Source organism: Sinocyclocheilus rhinocerous, unplaced genomic scaffold (genome assembly GCF_001515625.1).
Source record: "Sinocyclocheilus rhinocerous isolate Xijiao unplaced genomic scaffold, SAMN03320098_v1.1 scaffold938, whole genome shotgun sequence".
In the NCBI taxonomy this organism is placed as follows: Eukaryota; Metazoa; Chordata; class Actinopteri; order Cypriniformes; family Cyprinidae; genus Sinocyclocheilus; species Sinocyclocheilus rhinocerous.
The window spans coordinates 949,244-963,238 of NW_015665007.1; the positions used below are offsets into that span (position 1 = coordinate 949,244).

Here is a 13,995-nt window from a genome sequence, read left to right on the forward strand (position 1 = left end):
TATATATATATATATTCAATTCAATGTTACTTGCCAGTTTTAACTGTTTGTAAATTAGCTAGCAATTTCTGAATGAAAATTACTTTTACACCATTTTTTTAACTGTGTGTGTACATATACATACACACACATACATTTTTTGTTATTCTTTTTGTTTTGTTTTTTAATGTCTTTTCTTGAATCTGTCCTTTTTACGTCTTGAAAAGCATCAATAAAACTAAAAATTACAGACATGTCTGGAAACAAACAAAACTGTAAGGAGCTAAATTAGTTCAGTAAATGCAACCAATCCAGCATTAAACCACTTGGTGTGGTTTGCTGTTAATACAGCAATAAAAACTGAAGAGACTGATGAAGTCTCACCTTACTGTCTAAAAACCCGTTCCCATCTGCGTCATAAAGGCGAAACATGACTGCGACAGAAACAAAGAGAGAGAGGGAGAGGATGAAAAAGAGAAAACACTGCAGATTTAATACAAGGATAATTTATGCATCTAAAAATCATCTGATAATACAATTGCTCTGGATATCTATGGAAAGAATCGCTCAATTCAGAGTGCAATCTCAGCTTTTCTAGGAGTCATTATAAAGTGGGTGTCGCCATGGAAACCAGCAGCTCAGCCAAATAGCAGCATCTCTCAAGAAGACCATTCAATCAAGCTTAGCACAATTTAACCAAAACTAGCCCATCTCTGATGTTTTTCATTCAAACAGTTTGTTCTTTCTTGCATAATAGCGTCTCAGGGGCAGTATTAGACCTTAGCAAGAGGTTATTAGCATCTGAGCAGCCCATAGCAACAGGTTTCTAAACTAGCAGCCTGGAATTACAATAAGAAAACCATTAGAGATGTGACAAAAGCTGCCAGTAGATGGAAGCACAGCCTCGTGGTTCTCTATTATGGAACCAAACGGGAACCCTAACCAATAAAGAGCTTCTTCCACATTATAAAGGACTCGTAAGTGTACTGTACTTTGAATAAAACTAGTCAATTAGTAGGAATGGTACTGTATGATCTTACATTCCAGTTTGTCTTCTGGTCGTCCGGCCTCCAGCAGAGAGAGGTAGCAGATCATATCCTTCAGCTGTTTCTCTATTATGGAACCAAACGGGAACCCTAACCAATAAAGAGCTTCTTCCACATTATAAAGGACTCGTAAGTGTACTGTAAGTTACTTTGAATAAAACTAGTCAATTAGTAGGAATGGTACCGTATGATCTTACATTCCAGTTTGTCTTCTGGTCGTCCGGCCTCCAGCAGAGAGAGGTAGCAGATCATATCCTTCAGCTGGATGGTGCCGAGAGGTTTGGACGGGGATGTCACATTCGCCAGCGTGCAGCTTCCCTTCATAAGTTTTAGACCTTGTAAACCACAATTCAATTATGTTTAACAGTTAACACATCACTTTTTGTGTGTTTGGCCAGAACTGCAACTAAAAATCCATGGGAAATAATGAAGAGATTTAATTGCTATTGTTACACTAGCTGTAGCTCTGGTAGTGTTCTGGGAGAATAATGTTGCAAGTTTGTTGTTTTTATGAGTTGTACAGTTAAAACTAAATAACAGGAATAAACTAAATATATCTGCTCTGTGTGCATCTATGTGGCCAACATTATTGGTTTAAAGGCCTACTGTACACTAGCTGCCAGCGTCAGTAAGATTTTTTTTTATGGTTTTGAAGAAAGATGCTCAACAAGGCTGCATTTATTTGATCAAAATGTATTACAATATTACAATGTAAAACCTATTTTAATATATTTTAAAATGTAATTGATGGCAAAGCAATTTTCAGTGTCACATGATTCTTCAGAAATCATTCTAATATGCTGATTATGATCATTTCTTATGTTGAAAACGGTGCTGCTTAACATTTTTTTGGACTGATACATTTTTTCAAGGATCTCTGATGAATAGGTATTTCAAAATAACAGCATTTATTTGAAATAAAAATCTCTTGTAACGTTGTAAATGTCTGTCACTTAATTTAATGCATGCTTTCTGAATAAAACTATTATATTCTTACTGAGCTCAAACTTTTGAATGGTAGTGTGTAACGGCCACCTAATGTTATTCATGTTAATGTCCCTTTAAATATGTTTAAACGCTGTTCAGTGAGCGTGCATGTACAGGGAGAGTAGTAGGCCTAGGAGAGAGCTCGAGTTAAGATGGTAGCTCTACCACTGTGCATTGTGTTCAATTCTGTTTTGTAGTGTCCACCAGAATATTGTCCCTTCCGTATTCTTTGTACCTGGTCTTTTACATGTATGTGAAGAGTGTTTTGTGCATGCTTGCTAGAAAGACTGTCGGGGACAACCGATAAAACACTGCGTGATCTTTCTTTTCTCTAGGCCTGTTCACCTCTTCCACCCGGGCAGACTACCTCTCTGGCAGACGTGACAAGTGCTAACTAACTTCACAAATGTTTTCTCTAAATAAAGTAACTTAGTGGTGGTTTCTTGATTAGGTATGACAGTATATTACATATATTGTTTTTCTCACATATGTTTGAATAAAGGTTGTTCACCCTGTGTGTAGGCAGATCTAAATTACCCATGATTCTCTGCTTGTCTGTCATGGAGGGGCTTGGTTTGGGGTCTTTGTTGCAGAAACTGAGGAAGAGATGCTGACAGAACTCATCAGCAAGTTCATTCTCCAGGAAGGTCTCCATGAAGAGCTTGAAACCCTCAAAGTCAATTTTCTGCTAAAGGTGATTCACACCGTTACTCGGTTCATATTTCATACTGACCAAATAACTGCAGGCTGTAAAACCATAAAATGACAATTTACCTGATTGAGGATTTCTGGTTTCTATGCAGCACAAAACGACAAGTAAAAGCATCTTCAGTAAATGAATGCCAAGCAATTATGGAAACCGAAATGATTTCATTACCCAAAAGCAACATCTTATAGTTTAATGGCTCTAATAACCACTAAAAAATTAGATCATCATCATCAACATTCGGTCCAGTACAGCATTCTTAGCTCAGCATGAACAACACAGCAAAATAGTGTGCTTATAAGGCTATAAAGAGTTGCAATACCTCTTCAGGATTATACTTGGCCAGAATCCCATCTCTGTGAAACTCCTGGAGAACATCTTTTAGTTTCTTAGTTGTGTCTGCAACAAAGGGGTAAAACAAGAGGAAGATACTGTATCACCCCCCTTTAAAATAATCACATTTTGTTGCTTTGCAACCTGAAATGAAGACGGACAGTTTTTGTTTTATCCAGCTGTATTTACTCAACATATAACATCCAAGTGAAAGATATAAAACCAACATATCAGAATAAATAAATAAATAAATAAAATAAAAAAGCAGAATCACTGAGTTGGAAAAAGGATCACCCCCCTCCTAGAAATGACTTGTAAACTCAATCAGGTGTAGTTAATCACCTTTTCAATGGCACACAAAGCCACTGTAATAGTTAAGACAGCTTAAGGAAATTTCAGACATTTAACGGTCAATGACGTTTTGATGTGGTGCTAAGCCATGCCAAAAAAACATTTAAAAAATGCATTTCATACAGATAATGACTTGCATACAATTTTTTATTTATTTTAGGAAGAACTTGTTTAGAATTTCTATATTCATATTCATGTTTTGTTTTTTTTTTGCTTTTTTGCTAAATGTTTTAAAGGGGTCATATGATGCTTTTTTAAAGATCATTATATATTTTGATATTTTTTGGATATGGCAAGGTTACATTACTGTTAAAAAGTTGAAAGATTTTTTTTTTTAATGTTTTTGAAAGAAGTCTTACGCTCAACCAAGGCTATTTGATTAAAATACAGTAAAAACAGCAATATTTTGAAATATTATTTTAAAATAACTGTTTTCTGTTTTAATATATTAATATCAAGTCTTAAGTGCCACATGATTCGTCTGAAATCATTCTAATATGATTTGGTGCCCAAGAAACATTTCATATTATTATCAATGTTGAAAACAGTGCTGCTTAATATTTTACATTATTTTATTAAATTATTTTATTACTTAATTAAATAATTTTTTTCTTTTTGGAAAGGAAAAATATTTTCATATTCTCACATTGAATCTTTGTGACATTTATGAAAAATGTTTGTCCCAATTTAATAAGTGCTTATTCGTCAATGACCATGGAAATGATTTAAAAGACAGATTTTCTAAAACAAATCACTATGCCACCCTACCTCCCAAACTTCAAACAATAAGTTTGGTTTTAACTCCACATCTTTTCCCTCTTTTTAAAACAGCACAGATTCACCAGAGTGTATCTTTCAGTCGATCAGATGTCTGTATATGGAGTCCAATGATACTAGAGTTCACAACTTTCAAACCTTCATATCCCTCCTTCCTCTTCACTACTGACCCATATTGTCGTACTGCATGCAAGCCAATTAGAATGAAAAAAGCCCTGGCCTAGCACAGGAAACAGTGGGCTCTGGGGTATCAATTATTCAGATTACTCAATTAAATGCAGACAATCTCTGTTCTCTGCATACGTAATGAAAGATCCTCTCGTTGACAGTTGATTTGTTATGTATGAATGTGGGTTTTAGGGTAATCAAAACAGCACGAATCTGTATCTTCATCTTTATGTGGTTGGTTTTTGAATTGGTGTGTAATCAAATCCTTTATTATTGTCATGTCAAGTAGATTATTGCTACTAAAATAGTCTAAGAATAGTTTATCTCTTTATCTTAATGGTAAATGTAATAAATAATGGTGAAAAATGGTCTACTTTGACAGCAAACACTGGGCTTTTCTAACCGTTTCCTCAAAAAAGAGATTATAGGTGACACTTCATTCAGACTGACTCCCACCGCAGCATTAGCACTCAAAGGAATCAACGTTCATCATGGATGGATTATGTATTTAGGGGAATTAATAACTGTCAGTCAGAATTTTCTCTCCCCTCATAGTCTGGTACCGATTAGATTAGATTGAAGTCTTAACCTTAAGCTCCAACCAGGAAATGCCATTTCCTTAAGTGACACATGCACAAATGCCGTTATATAGTTCGATTTTCATACCAGTGAAATGGCAGCCTGTTAGCGTGTCTCCGCAAGGATATTTAGTGGGTGGAAGATGCTCTTTGGATAGTGAAGAATAAACCATATTGAAACAGTATTATTTGGCACTTCCATCTCAGAAATGTTCTTTAGGAAACATATACCTGGATTAAACCATAACTTATGCATCATGCATTGATAAACAAATATTGGACAAATGGACTATATGCACGGTTACTTCCTGGTTTTAGATAAGCCAGCTCAGTAATTTCCGGTCAACTGTCAAAATCAGCTGTGCTATAAGGGGTGCGGTCTTTGCTTGGTTTCTCTACACAATCCATTCACAATTTGAAGAAAAGTTTTGTTTGTCTAAGAGGACCATACTGTATACTATATACTACCGTATACTCTTTCAGGAATGACAAAATTGAATCCGCTAAATTATTCTGCGAGTCATTACTATGACAGTGATAAAGCAATGAACAAAACATCTGACGAGCCGATGTCAAAATAGAGCTGTGCATTAAGTGATTCAGAGTAAATTCAGAGTAACAAAACTACTGCAGCCCGTCTGAATTGGCTAAATGTATTTCGCAGCTTCTACAGTTAAAGATAAAACTTTAAAAATGTAGTTTTTAAACTAAATCTAAAAATATTTCAAAAATATTGAATGCATTATTATTTAATTGTTATAACATTAATAATTAACTTATTTAATTTGAAGTTAACTTAAGTTTTTAAATAATTAACCCTTCTAGGCTGTTGGTGTCTGGGCTTAATTTTATTTAATTTTTTTCAATGACATGAGACTTTGTGAATTACTGCACTTGCTATACTTTATACTTCAGTACAGTAAAAGTACTAAATTGTGTTACAGTAGTCATTTTATGATAAATCCAAAAGCAATACGTGAAAAAACTAGGGAGTTGAAATGGCAACCGAGCTAATGGGTGATCCTTTGCTGTCATCTACTGGTGATGTACTAAGTTCATGTCATTTTCATCTTAAAAAGTCTTTTTTTTTTCGCCAGGAGACACATTTTTGGCACATTTTTTCATGTCATCTTCATGAATGAAAAGTTAATCTTTAAAGTGAATTTTACTGCACAACTGTAACTAATTTCACTCCAGCCAGGCAACCAAAGTTTGAACCATGTGTTCATATTCAGTTATATTCATGACTATGAAGGAAAGTTATCGATTATCAAGAATATCATTATGATGTAATTTACAAGATAGCATCACTAGTTAGCCTCTAGACTAACCAACTGAAGAATTCCAGAATAAAAGCCTTACATTGTGCATAGTCTTGAAGAAGAGAGAATTCATTTGGACTCAAAGTGACCCACTTTTCTTCATTCGACATGCTGTCCAGTGTTTATCTGTCTCTGTTACATAAAATCCACCAGCTCAGCCTCTGTGGAGAGAATGAGAAAACTGTCAATCATCTTGTGATATTTACAAAACTCATCTTGTGTAATATAGTCTAGCTTTATTTCTCATTTCATGTATATGTGTAAAGCTGTTTTTGTGATTCTGTACTTGGTATCGGTTATTACAGAACAACAAGAAGAGTATCTGTGTCCCATCATGCCATCAAATAATTGAATGTGCAACATCATGCCAGTCAGTACTGAAGTCACAGTTAGACTTGACCTCAGTGGCTGGCACTGATTGATGTGAAGCACTGCTTTGTACTGTACAAGCATGACTGGGTCCCAACAGTATTAGAACACTATCATTCAAAAGTCTAAAAATAAGTCTCTTATGCTCACCAAAGCTACATTTAGGCTATTTAACCAAAACTACAGTAACAACAGTAATATTGTAACATATTATTACAGTTTAAAATAGATTTTTTTTTCTACGTTAATATATTTTAAAATGTAATTTATTCATGTGATGGCAAAGCTGAATTTTCAGCAGTCATCACACCAGTCTTCACATGATCCTTCAGAATTCATCATAATATGCTAATATGCTGATTTGGTGTTCAAGAAACTATCAATGCTGAAAACAGTTGTGCATTTTAATATTTTTGTGGAAACTGATCATTTTTCAGGATTATTTGATGAATAGAAATGTGTCCTTACTGAATAAATATATTAATTAAAAAATTTAATAAAAAATTAAAATCTCCAATTATCAGCCACATTTTTAGCTTAACATCCGATGTAGATATTTTTTGTGTTATTCAAGATACAATTTATTATCAAATAAAAGATAATACCTATAAGTGAGATATGGGTCTATATCCCTTATAAAAATTAATCATGGTTTTACTATAACATTTTTAATAACTGATATTTTGTAGAGACAATGTAGATTCCAAATGAATAATCTATTAGGGGAGCAAGTATAAAGTTTCAGTTACAAGGATGCACTGATAAACCGTTAATTATTTTCATATTATAGCCAATAAACGATAAATGGCCAATATTAAAATTCTATACTATTTTGTATAAATAAATTTAAAATAAAACACTAAAAAAATTAAAACAACCATTTTTGAATTTAGGCACTATAAAGTACAGCATGAAAAATGAATATTCATTTTAAAATTAGCTAAAAACTGCATTTAATAAGTTATTAGTGATCATAAATATTAACTTTAAGATTAACTAAGTGTGATGGCAAAGCTGAATTTTCAGCAGTCATCACACCAGTCTTCAGTGTCACATGATCCTTCAGAATTCATCATAATATGCTAATATGCTGATTTGGTGTTCAAGAAACTATTATCAATGCTGAAAACAGTTGTGCATTTTAATATTTTTGTGGAAACTGATCATTTTTCAGGATTATTTGATGAATAGAAATGTGTCCTTACTGAATAAATATATTAATTAAAAAATTTAATAAAAAATTAAAATCTCCAATTATCAGCCACATTTTTAGCTTAACATCCGATGTAGATATTTTTTGTGTTATTCAAGATACAATTTATTATCAAATAAAAGATAATACCTATAAGTGAGATATGGGTCTATATCCCTTATAAAAATTAATCATGGTTTTACTATAACATTTTTAATAACTGATATTTTGTAGAGACAATGTAGATTCCAAATGAATAATCTATTAGGGGAGCAAGTATAAAGTTTCAGTTACAAGGATGCACTGATAAACCGTTAATTATTTTCATATTATAGCCAATAAACGATAAATGGCCAATATTAAAATTCTATACTATTTTGTATAAATAAATTTAAAATAAAACACTAAAAAAATTAAAACAACCATTTTTGAATTTAGGCACTATAAAGTACAGCATGAAAAATGAATATTCATTTTAAAATTAGCTAAAAACTGCATTTAATAAGTTATTAGTGATCATAAATATTAACTTTAAGATTAACTAAGTGTTAGATGATGGCAAAGGTAATCTAGATGTAAAAATATGGCAAATAATATTGTACAGTTGAATATTCAATATCAATTGCAACCGATATTTTAAAAAAAACTATAATATCAGCCGATATTTTTGTAGCAAATATTTGTTTTATAGAAACCATATTTGCACTGATCTAACCAGTTTCACCTGATTTTGCAAAAAAATATTACAGTTAAACTATGATTAGGCCTACTGTGCCAAAACATTCATAGAGTTTCATAAAAAATGATGACTGCCACATAGAAAGGAAGAATCTGAAATAAAATGAGCTCGTGCACTCATCAATTTCTGAAGTATTCTACAAGCCTCACTACTTAAGGAAAACTCTGCAACTCAATTCCACATCCTGTCATGCCTCTGAACGTCTTGCGACAAGAGCAGGAAGTGCCTGAGGCAAGTGTCTTTTCTGAAGGATAATCTGTATTTATGAATAAAACTGCTTGCCATGTCAAGAACCCAAAACAAACTCTTCTCAGCATTACCTCAGGCTACGAAAAATAGATGATCTTGGCCTCGTCTTGAACTTAACCCACATTCAAAATGGCTTTTACTCACAGCTCACCGTTAAAATACCAACAACAAGCTCACAAACATACAAATTATGTGTTACATGACCATAAGCACGAAACATCAAATACAAGTGTTTGTTCAATCCTGTCACTATCGGTCTGCAATACAGTCTGTAGGAGCAATGCAAATACAGTCAAGAGCTCCATCATGTTGTCACTGGTAACGGATTGAACACAATTCCCTCTTTCCCACAAAAACAAGTGCAAAACAGAGTTCAACTCACCTGATGATTCTCAAAGTCAACCGCAGCGATCCAACAGGAACGTTATGTGTTTTCCTCCATCGTCTGGAGGGGACGTCACCCCCCTCTCTTCTAAGAGAGCCACTGTGTTTGTATCTATGGGAAAATGAGCGTGAGAGAGGAGCGCTGGAGAGAGGGAGAGTGATCTACTCATCTGCAACATGAGTGCCTCTGCTCGCATCACACACACTCCCCCCCTTCCCTTCCTCTTTTTCCCCTTGATTCTCTCCATCTTGCGATTTAGCAGGCAGTGAATCTAGGATGCGATACTGGAAGGATGCAGCCTATTGAGGGTGAGTTAGGGTAGAAGATGTCTATCTTTTCGGACCTACTGTAGAGACACCTACCAGTCTCAGCCAACTAAAGACCCCTTAATATGAAAATGCTGTTTACATTGTATATTAACTTTATATATAACAAACATCATCAAATGATGCTAAACTAGTGTTGTTTCACAATTAACATCCTTTTTCATGTTCTGGGTGTATTGTGCTTCTTTGTTGTCTGACAGAGAGTGATAAACATTTGTTTAATCATGACTCTGAAGAAGCAATCAAAATAAATAAATAAATCTGCAAAACAGATTAACCAAATTTAGAAATATGGAGAATTTTTCTATCCTTTTTTTAAAGTTATATTTTTTGGCTAAAGAAATTGGTAGAACAAATTAACCACATTCAGAAATATGCATCTGCTAAATATATAATTTCGTTGAATATATTTTAAAGATTTGTTTTTAGAACAAATTAAAAAATTTTATGAATATGCAGAACAAATTTGAAAAATTTTAGTTTTTTTTTTTTTTACTATTTTCAAAGATTATACCTTTAAAAAAAGGACACATTAACCACATATAGAATAATGCAGAATATTTATTAAAATAGTTTAAATTTTTTTTTGCAGTTTTAGCAGCGATTACTCCAGTCTTCAGTGTCACATGATCCTTCAGAAATGATTTTAATACGTTGATATATAATAAATATAAAAAATATAATATGTTTTCTTACTGTTATCATTTAACCATGTTAAATTTTCTTCAGGATTCTTTGAAGTTCTGTATTTTATTTGAAATGGGAATCTTTTATAACATTATAAACGTCTTTTCTGTCACTTTTGATCAATTTAATGCATCCTTGCTGAATGAAAACATTAAATAAAATAATAAATCTTACTGGCCCCAGACTTCTGTACATTGCACAGATTTTTTTATAACTCCAATTTTTGTAATTGCATGCCTAAACTATAAATGTACACATCAAAAATCCTTACTACGTGTAAGAAAAAATTTCCAAAAATGTAACTTTTAGGGGTAAAATGCCTCATACCCTTTGCATAGGGCTAAACCTCTTGAATGTTATGCATGGGACAGCTGGTTCATTCATTTTGTTTACATCCTTAGAGAATTAGAATTCACGAGCTGTGAAGTGACTGACAGCTTTTCCAAGCTTTCTGCATCTCTTCTACTCACCTAAATAACTCCAACCACATCTGTTATATAACTGAAAGATAACATTCTGTAAAACTGTTCAAATATTCTTCAAAATATCTTCTTTTGTATTCCACATAGAAAAGAAAGTCAGTCAAACAGATTTGGAACAACATGAGGGTGAGTAAATGATGACAAAATTACCCTTAACCAGTACACTGTCTGAAAGTACTGTGTGTGTGCATCACTTAGCAAAGGCAGATTTCTGACAAAAGTGTAAACATGTTTAGTTGGAAAATGCAACCTAAAAGCCTCATATTTTATAAACAATCTCGTTACAAGGCTAAATGAGGCCACAAATCCCATTATACTGTATATTTTACCATGGTCAACATCCCGTGGAAGAGTTTCATTCCATGCAAGGAGACATAAAGGATGGGCCCGTTTCTTTCTAGTTCTGCCAACTGGTGCAAGTAGTGTAATGCTATAATCTGAACATGAGTCATTTGGGTCTTTTCTGGCAGCAGAACACCACATTTGTGAGGCTAACAGGACCCATCTGCCATTTCGATGAGGACACAGGCCTGTTATTTTCACCACATTATACATTTTACCTAATCAAGTCTCTGAAAATTGTTTCCAGTGGATTGCATTGTGTACTTGTAATGCAGATCTTGCAGTCAGCACTTAATAGCATAATAGGCCGACAAAATATCTGTGCAAAAGAGGTTCGGGTCACTGCTAATGTGAGTTATCCTCACATCAGTGAGCTTTTAGCTCAAACTCAATGTGCAGGCATGCAACTAACAGTCGGTGATGTCAGGAAAGAGATTTGTGCCAAACCAAGCTGTCATGTGAATATAGAGCTGTACTAGTTTATATAAACAATATCATAGAGTACACACACATTATGACTCTAACGTCTTTGAACAGAATAACCGATTCCATGTAAGGACTATTTTTAAATGTCAATGGGGACCATATCTTCACTAAGGAATTGTTTGTCACAGCTCCCATTCAACAGTGCTGATAGTCATTTGCTCAAAGTACACAAATCCATTACTTGAGTAAAAGTACAGATACTGCTGGTCAAATATTACTCCATTACAAGTGAAAGTTGTAAAGACAGATTTTTACTCAAGTAAAAGTAATCAATGAAAACAATCACCCACTGACTTTCAAAGCTGCTACATAGTAACGACTTTCTACTTTGAGGACCTTGATAGAAATGTAGTGGAGTGAAAAGATATTTGTCTTTCAAATGTAGTGAAGTTAAAGATCATGTAAAGTCACAAAGCGGGGTCACTGAGTGCTGAGGCGCATGGTGCGTAAAAGTCGCTCTGCTGATTCCATAGCTGAAGAGTTACAAACTTACACTGCCATTAATATTAGCACAAAAACTGTGTGGCGGGAGCTTCATGGAATGGGTTTCCATGGCCGAGCAGCGTCATGCAAACCTCACATGATCAAGTACAACGCCAAGCATCGGATTTACTGGACTCTGGAGCAGCAGAAACCTGTGCTCTGTGGAGTGACGATGTCAGTGTTCTCTGTATGGCAATCTGATGGATGAGTCTAGGTTTGGCGGATGCCAGGAGAACGTTACCTGCCTGACTGCATTGTGCCAACTGTAAAGTTTGGTAGAGGAGGGATAATGGCATGGGTCTGCTTTACAGGGGTTGGGATAGGCCCCTTACTCCTAGTGAAGGGAAATCTTCATGCATCAAAATACCAAGACATCTTGGACAATGCTATGTTTCCGACTTTGTAGAAACAGTTAGGGAAGGCCCTTTTCTATTCCAGCATGACTGTGCTCCAGTGCACAAAGCAAGGTCTATAAAAACATGGTTGGATGAGTTTGGTGTGGATGAACTTGACTGGCCTGCATAGAGCCTTGACCTTAACCCCATCGAACAGCCTGAACTCACAAATGCTGGATGGATGGGCAAAAATTCCCACAGTGGAAAGTGGAAGCTATTATAGCTGCAAAGGGGGGACCAATTCCATATTAATGTCCATGTATTTAGAATGCAGTGTCATTGAAGTCCCTGTTGGTGTAATGGTCAGGTGTGCCAATAATTTTGTCCATATAGTGTATATTAGATGCAAACTGCTTATATTAAATATAGACATGTAATATATTACATGAGATGCAAACATGTGTTACATAATCCATCAAAAGTGAAATAAACCAGTTAGTGATGTTTTGGAAGGTTTCACCATGAAAAAAGTAAATGTGTTAATAGATTCTGCTGACAACCTTCACTTAAACTATCGCTGCTTCTATCTGTAATGAGCAATAACATTTAAGTAACATATTAAATTCAGTCACACCTCCAGGGATCTGTTAACAAGACATCTAACAAATTTGTCATGAATTATTTACACCACTTAAGCACGCCACCTCACTTTATTCCAGGTGTGAAATCCAGATGTTATGAAACCGTGAAACTGGAAACTATGAAATAGTGACAAAGTCATATGTTAGAAAGGTGCCATTTTAAATCATTTAAAACAAGCTTCGACAAAGAAAATATAAAATCAGATATAGTTCTAATCTCATAAACATTTGCTAAAATGAATGTTGTTATTGTGGTGGGAGGTAGATTGTGTTTTTGTTGCATTATTTGTCTTGCTGACTGACTGCACACTGACTGTAGTGGTTTTTAAAAATACACCAAGATGTTCTTCTTTCTTACTACTACTACCATATTAGCATCATTTATAATAATAATAATTTTAAAACAAATACTTTCTTTGAACTATTCATAACGGTCAGCTCATTTCTTCTTGTCAGATGACAGTATAGTGTAATTGCTCTCCAGTGAACCTGGCCCTGACCAGCAATGAAATGATCGATAAACACTTCATATTGAATGAAATGGGGACACAATTTTTAGGGGTCCTGCTGGCACCACCTGGTGGTAACTCGTACAATTACACGAAATCACACCACAGCTAACAACCAGTCTTTTTTGGTTTAAAATTACATACACCTAACAGCATGTTGGTCCTTCATGTTGTCAGTAAGAGGTCAGGTATTTTCTGTACAGTATGACAAAACTGGTGTATAATTTTACAAAATTCTTCATAATACACTAGTTATTGTACTTTATTGCACTAGTTATCGTATAGTTATTGCACTAGTTATTGTACTGTATTAGTTGATAAATTTCATGCATATGAAGCTACAGTTAATAGGTACCTTTTGTATTTAATCTACCACATGCATTGATTATGGCTGAAAAGTTTTAAGCTGGTTAGTACCATTCTGAGACCTACGAAACATGTCGTCTTTACAATATCTTAATTCATGCTTTTATAGCATCTCTTCAATGCCAAACCAAAATCAGTGTGAATAGTTTGTGAGAGT

The 13,995-nt window shown here is 34.3% G+C and overlaps 1 protein-coding gene across 1 annotated transcript in view; it reads right to left on the minus strand.

The window, feature by feature from the left end:
• Positions 1 to 9,317, minus strand: part of LOC107730813 (diacylglycerol kinase beta-like) — a 46,512-nt gene extending 37,195 nt beyond the window's left edge. Inside the window, exons 1-7 of the mRNA XM_016541754.1 lie at positions 9,179 to 9,317; positions 6,288 to 6,408; positions 3,041 to 3,117; positions 2,787 to 2,807; positions 2,550 to 2,697; positions 1,223 to 1,360; positions 364 to 413 (exon numbers count right to left, since the gene is read on the minus strand). Coding sequence (XP_016397240.1) covers positions 364 to 413; positions 1,223 to 1,360; positions 2,550 to 2,697; positions 2,787 to 2,807; positions 3,041 to 3,117; positions 6,288 to 6,357 — 504 coding nt within the window. The 5' untranslated portion in view covers positions 6,358 to 6,408; positions 9,179 to 9,317. The remainder of the gene's footprint in view (positions 1 to 363; positions 414 to 1,222; positions 1,361 to 2,549; positions 2,698 to 2,786; positions 2,808 to 3,040; positions 3,118 to 6,287; positions 6,409 to 9,178) is intronic.
• Between the last annotated feature and the right edge of the window lie 4,678 nt (positions 9,318 to 13,995).